Here is a 7,500-nt window from a genome sequence, read left to right as displayed (position 1 = left end):
AAACTCTTTTATATCGTCATTTTTGTTCATATTTACCTTTCTTTCATCTCCAAAACACCCTCTATACATCATATTCACTTTCGTCCACTTCTGATAACTTATCGTGTGTATATAACCTCAAATATGACACAAAAATTACGATAGAATTCAAGCAGAGAAGGTTACATTCACAATGCCATTACTAAACTAATCTGTTGAAAATAAGTAAACAAAAGGATGTTTAGGTTAAAGTTCAGGTTCTGGGCAGGGTTGCCAGGTTTTCTAAATGAGAAAAGGTCAATTTCTAATCAACAGAGGCTTTAAAAGGTCAACCCATTAATAGAAAAAGGTCAAAAATATAGTATTTAAGGCTCGGCTTTTTTTCATATTACTAAAGGCCAACCTATTTAAATACAAAAGGTCAAATTTGAGTTTTTTTTGGCCGGAAAAAAGGCCAAACTGGCAACCCTGGTTCTGGGGTGAGGCATAGCCTTTACAACGGCGCCTCCAAAGTTTATCTTCTTACACTGTTTTGTCTTTTCTTCCACATTAGGTTTAATACTTCTTTTTCTTTTCTATATTTTTTAACTAAATAAGAATGATCCTACTATTTTCTTTAGGTCTTCCTCGTATGGTTGTTGTAGCTCAAATAACTACTTTCTTTTTTATATTCCTGGCAAAACAACAAAAAATTTACAACGGCGCCTCCAAAGTTTATCTTCTTACACTGTTTTGTCTTTTCTTCCACATTAGGTTTAATACTTCTTTTTCTTTTCTATATTTTTTAACTAAATAAGAATGATCCTACTATTTTCTTTAGGTCTTCCTCGTATGGTTGTTGTAGCTCAAATAACTACTTTCTTTTTTATATTCCTGGAAAAACAACAAAAAATGTATCAAATCTCCCTCCTCCTTTTCACAAAAATTACAGTTTACATTCCCCCCATTTTGTCTATTTACAATATTTAGTTTTAACGTATTAGTTCTTGCTCTAAAAAATATCACTGAAGCAAATGTATTGTCATCATCAACAAGACCTCGTGGTATATCGCTTCCTGATTGGTGCATTTCATTGAAATTCTTAACAGAATTGCCATAATTAAAAGAGGTTGGCAATTTAAACTTAAAATCGGAATTAGTAAAGTTAATAACACTTATTATTATTATTATTATTATTATTATTATTATTATTATTATTATTATTATTACCTTAATTTCTATAGGTTTGATTGATTTTGTTTTATTTACATCTGTACAGTAGGCCTAATGAAAAATTAGGACAAGGTCAGCGAAAGGGTGTCAAGAGAGAGAGAGAGAGAGAGAGAGAGAGAGAGAGAGAGAGAGAGAGAGAGAGAGAGAGAGAGAGAGAGAGAGAGAGAGCTTTGATATCAAGGGAAAACTATATTTTCAATTCCTTCGCATTTTAAGGTACATTATGCAATATCTTATTTTAATAAATACATGCATCATACTATTCTATTCACGTATATTTAAAGATGATTTATTTTAGTTTTATTTTTCTATTAAATTGCGTCTATTTATAGTCAGCCACTAAACAAAAAACACAAAAGTCATTGATTTATCCAAACTTCGTTTTGATGAAGAATGATCACAACAGAATACCACCTGCCTCGTTCGCGGAAGTCTAAAAGTGTCATCACCCTGAGCAAGAATTTCTTTCACACTAATTTCTTGCCTTATAACAACATTAGAACCAAATCTAAGAAATTTTATATAATACTTATATCTCTGTAAAGCTATTGGTAAATAAACATACGATTATATTTATCGTGAAAACGAATAATCTTTATATTTCTGTTATAGTTTGGCGATATCTGGCATCTCTTGTTGCGAGCCCTTTTTGGGTGGACTAATTCTCTTAACTTTCCTTATCTCAAAACGTGATTTGTCTTCTTGTGTGGAAGAATTGGTTAAAGTATTCTTCAGATGTGTTCAAAATAACTCTTTTTGATCAAATGTGTTTTTATTAAGAGAACTTTTATACGTGATATTTAACAATATGAATGTGTAGGCCTATTGGACAGTATTCTCTATTCATTGAAAAGCAGAATTTTGGTACTAATTAAGAAGGTAGATCATTTAAAAATGTTTAGAGTGGTGACATGAGTAATCAATTAACTGTCTACCAAACAATGAATACTGATAGACAGGAAAACAGATGTGTTTCAGTGAAATCTCTTATATAAACGATGATTTTCAGTCACAACACCAGAAAACAAGGAAAATCTGTTCAAACATGGAATATAAAACTCGAAAAAGAGAAAGGACGTACAGCCTCACTTTATTTATAGAGTTCCAAATCCTTATCTTCATTGTTATGGTTGATTTTTCAGTTGGACAATATTTGAACGACATGAATGTTCCCGTGTTGCAAAAGAGTTCAGGCGTTGGTTTGTCTGGTCAAGCAACCTTACCTCTTATATTTAAAAGATCTGCGCCATTTTACCCGGAAGGGATTGTGAGAAATGAATATCACAATATTTCACAATTAGGACTAAGACTTAGCCCATTGTTGAAGGATATGATAGCGCATGTAAACGAAGGCAATGCCTTAACAGAAACTGAACCTAAGTCAAGAACTGATTCAGTGTCTGGGTTGTTTCCAGATTCTTCACTAGAAACTCAGTCAGAGCCAGGACCAGAACCAGGAATAGGGTCAGACACTCAATTGAATACAAAATTAAAGAGTGGAAATGGACAACCATCAAAATCTACTTTGGATTTTGTATCAAAACCAGAAATTGATCTTGGACCCAAGCCAGTTGCCAGACTTTTGTCAACATATTCAGTATCACTGTCGAGATTTAAGGCTGAACCAAAACTTGTGTCTGAGGCCCTGTCAGAAACTGAGCGTCGAGCTGAACCAGCGGAAGTTGACCCTGATGAAGAACCAGAAGCTAATCCAGAGATTGTACTCAAATCTGAACCAGAATTTGAACTGGAAGCTGAACCTGAAGTTGTACCAGAATATGGTCCAGAATTTGAACAAGGAGAAAAACCAAATGTTGTACCAGAGTTTGAGGTTAGTACTAGACCTGAGTTTGTACTAGAATTTGGACCAGAAGTTTTTCCAGAATCTGAACCAGAATTTCATCCAGTTGTATCAGAATCTACACCAGAAAATAAAGCAGATTTTATTCCAGAATTTGGACCAGAAGCTTCGGAATCCGAGCCAGAACCTGACCCAGGAGCTGGACCAGAATTTGAACCAGAAGTTTTATCAGAGTCTGAATCAGAAATTAAGTCAGAAGTTGTGCCAGAATCTAAACCGGATGCTAGACCTGAAATAGCAGAATCTGAACCAGAATTTAAATCAGGAGCTAAACACGAGATTGTATTAGAATTTGAACTAGAAATTTTTACAGAATCTGAGCCAGAGATTGAACAAGAAGTTGTGCCAGAACCTGAACTAGAAGCTGGCCCAAAATTTAAGCCATACACTGTAGACCTACCAGAGCCAGAATCTCATTTGGCATATGGTTCAAAGCAGAAAACTGGAGTCACTGATGAAACTAAACCTGAAACACAAATAGAATCAGAGCTTGGGGTAAATTATGAATTGCAACTCAAACCTGGGTCACTTTATCATGAAGAACCTCCACCAGCATCCAAAAGACCCCATGAGCCTCAATTTCAGCTGGAATATGAATCATTATCAGAATTTACAGAAGAAACAACACCTGAATTTGTCCAGCAGTCAGAAGCCTCCGAAGTTAATCCTGATTCAGTACCTCAATTAGGAGGAAAGATTTCATTAGAATTATCATCAAAGTCACCCCAGCTAGCTACTGAATCAAGGGTAGACTTTGAATTTGAAATTAACCACCCATATGAAAAAAGGCCTTATTCAGAACCTGTGGTGAAAACCACACCTGAGTTCTTACTGCAAAACCAACTTGAGTTCATAGGAGGCAATGAATTAAATTTGAAATATTCAATTATATCTACCTCAACACCAGCATCTCAAGTTATGCTACAATCAGACTCTGGAGCCGATGGTAATATCCATCTAGAAACAGAAAATGCAGAAGAGCTGTACTTTAACACGACTTCAATGTTACCACAAAAGATCAACGCAGAAACTGAACTTTCGTCCAGTCCTCTGCAACACAGTGAGTTCGAGGACTTCCAGTCGAAACCTCTTTCTCAGAACCTAACCTTGCCAACTTCGGAACTTGACCCTCTGACTAAACAAGTGAATCATTCTGAATCTGAACTTGGGTCCCTCTCAGAAAATATAACAGTGTCTATCCTAGGACAGGAGTATGAAGGTAAGGGTGAATCTGATAAAAATCAAGCAAGACTACCTGGCACGGAAAGCACTGTGAACCATAAAGCAGATCCAGAGGGTATTTTACATATGCTAAGCGAGGCAGATGATAATGCAAATTCTTCCATGGCTACTTCTCAGACTGTCTCTGGATCAGATATTGAATCTAAGAGAAACCAGAACTCTAAACCTCAACATAAAGATGCAGCTGAGGTCACTTCTGTAAATATCTCTAGACTTTCAACATCAGACGATGATCAAAACAGTGACGGTGTTTTCGTTGGCCCAGCTGCCAATACCACAGGAATCTATGGCAACATGACACCAAACACCAATTCTTCAGACGAAGAGAGCACAGAACTGGGTAGTATCAAGTGGTCTAGTTCCAGAATCATCCTCTTCATCATCCAGTTCGTCATCATGATCGAGACGGTCTTGGGGAACCTGATGGTCATATTATCCGTCAAAGTCGAGAAGAAACTTCAGACGCCTTTCAATTACTACATTGTGAATCTGGCTTTTACAGACATGAACGTCGGCTTCAGTGTCATGTCTCTCTTCATGATCTACAACTTGTATGACTACTTTCCTTTCAATAATTTCCTGTGCAATTACTGGATCTGGAGCGATTACACTATGACGTTCGAGTCGGTGATGACGTTAGCGGCCATCAGGTAAGTTTAATAATTCATTTTTATAATTTTTTCTTATTCAGAAGCTTTGATATATACATATATATATATATATATATATATATATATATATATATATATGCATGTAGGTACATATGAATACAAATAGCAATGAAGATTCATTCAAATGTACTGTTTACCTCCAGTTGTAGTTAGGTATTGGTATGGAAAAGTATTCCATATTTCCTCTAAGACATTCAAGTTTTCTTATATCAAAATTCTCAATGTATATATATATATATACTGTATGTATATATATATATATATAAATACACACACACACACACACATATATATATATATATATATATATATATATATATATATACAGTCTACCACCCATTAACACGAAGGAAATTTATCTCGCCGTAACCACCTACTCCTCTTAAACTTAATCGACTTTAAACAAACCAATAATAATACTCGCATCTCCATTTGCTCTCTTCTCCCTAAAGCTTGGACCGGCTATGGAGCGTGACATGGTCCCTGCATTACCGGAACCACAACTCCGGGAAGAAATCTCTGCTCATCATTCTTGGCACTTGGGTCTGGGTAGCTGTGATCTGGCTGCCTCCCTTCTTCTATGACCGCGCGGTACACGAGTACGGACCGGGTATCTGCTACTGGGACACCGTCTTGAATAAGAATCTGGTTGGTGTGGACGCGTTCTGTTCGAATATGGAAAACAAAAGAATAACGATTTGCTTGTATGGCTGATTGATATTTTCATTTTAAAATCTTTTGTGTACTAATATCTATTTCTTTAATACCGTCATGGTTACATATATATTATTCTTAATTTTTTTTTTCAAATATTGATCCATAAAAACTTTTCAATAGTAATTTCACAAATATATGCATTATATATATATATATATATATATATATATATATATATATATATATACAGGTATATATAAATATATGAATATATATATATATATATATATATATATATATATATATATATATATATATATATATATATACTGTATATATATATCAATATATAAATATATAAGTATATATATGTATATATATATATATATATATATATACATATATATACATATATATATGTATATATACATATACATATGTATATAATTTTTTCACCTTAAATGGGAAAAATACAGTATTTTGGCCCTCGAATAACCATATTACGATTTGAATTGCAATAAACCCCTATTTCACTATAATTTAGCAACATTGCAAGCAAAAAAATTCCCAAAAATGACAAAACAATAAAACCTTAGCCTACCAATTGACTTAATTCTAACCTAAATTGATTCAATACTCAAATAAAAACGCCTACCCATTACAGGTAGTCTGGGTAGGCTTCATGGGCTACTATTTCCCTCTCTTCCTTATGATTGGAGCCTACGCCAGGATCATGTGGGTGGTGAAGAAGAGGGCTTCGACGATACGCGATGCCGCGAAGAAAGATAGCATCACTGTAAGGATTAATATTAAAATGACTGAAATTATTATTATTATTATTATTATTATTATTATTATTATCATTATTATTATTACTATTATTATTATTATTATTATTATTATTATTATTGTTATTATTGTTTTTATTATTATTATCATTATTATTGTTATTATTATTATTATTATTATTATTATTATTATTATTATTATTATTATTGTTGTTGTTGTTGTTATTGCTGTTATTATCATTATTATCATTATTACCATTATTATTATTATTATTATCATTATTATTGTTGTTATTATTATTATTATTGTTGTTTTTGTTGTTATTATTGTCATTATCATTATTATCATTATTATAATTATTATTATTATTATTATTATTATTGTTGTTATCATTATTACTTGCTAAGCTACAACCCTTGTTGGAAAAGCAGGATCCTATAAGCCCAGGGACCCCATCAGGGAAAATAGCCCAGTGAGGAAAGGAAACAAGGAAAAATAAAATATTCTATGAACAGTAACATTAAATTCTATATTTCCTATATAAACTATAAAAACTTAACAAAAACAAGAGGAAGAGAAATAAGATAGAATAGTGTGTCCGAGTGTACCCTTAAGCTAGAGAACTCTAACCCAAGACAGTGGAAAACCATGGTACAGAGGCTATGGCACTACTCAAGACTAGAGAACAATGATTTGATTTTGGAGTGCCCTTCTAGAGGAGCTGCTTACCATAGCTAAAGAGTCTCTTCTACCCTTGCCAAGAGGAAAGAGGCCACTGAACAATTACAGTGCAGTAGTTAACTCCTTGGGTGAAGAAGAATTGTTTGGCAATCTTACTGAAATCATTGAAATTATAGTTATTAAGACAGAATTAGTGTAAGATGTTGCCATTTTTTTCTTTAATTGTTGTCTTGTTGCTGTCAGTAGATCTTCTTGGCTTAACCTCAGAAATAACAGGAGTGGATAGATGCTGTTAAAATTAGACTTTTCAAAGTGGTTGTTATTACTTCTGTCACTACAGGTTTGTTCTGTTATAATAAACAGGCTTAAATAATCTGTGTTCAGCAATGAATACAGGCATATATATAT

The 7,500-nt window shown here is 33.4% G+C and overlaps 1 protein-coding gene across 1 annotated transcript in view; it reads left to right on the top strand.

Moving 5' to 3' along the window:
* The first annotated feature begins 2,236 nt into the window (after positions 1-2,236).
* The window catches only part of LOC137636505 (uncharacterized), a 9,209-nt gene continuing 3,945 nt past the window's right edge, over positions 2,237-7,500 (top strand). The window contains exons 1-3 of the mRNA XM_068368926.1: positions 2,237-4,944; positions 5,418-5,613; positions 6,287-6,418. Coding sequence (XP_068225027.1) covers positions 2,237-4,944; positions 5,418-5,613; positions 6,287-6,418 — 3,036 coding nt within the window. The remainder of the gene's footprint in view (positions 4,945-5,417; positions 5,614-6,286; positions 6,419-7,500) is intronic.

This window comes from Palaemon carinicauda, unplaced genomic scaffold (assembly GCF_036898095.1).
Source record: "Palaemon carinicauda isolate YSFRI2023 unplaced genomic scaffold, ASM3689809v2 scaffold316, whole genome shotgun sequence".
NCBI classification, from domain to species: domain Eukaryota; kingdom Metazoa; phylum Arthropoda; class Malacostraca; order Decapoda; family Palaemonidae; genus Palaemon; species Palaemon carinicauda.
The sequence above is the reverse complement of the archived record's forward strand: the minus strand, read 5'-3'. Positions and strand labels throughout refer to the sequence as shown.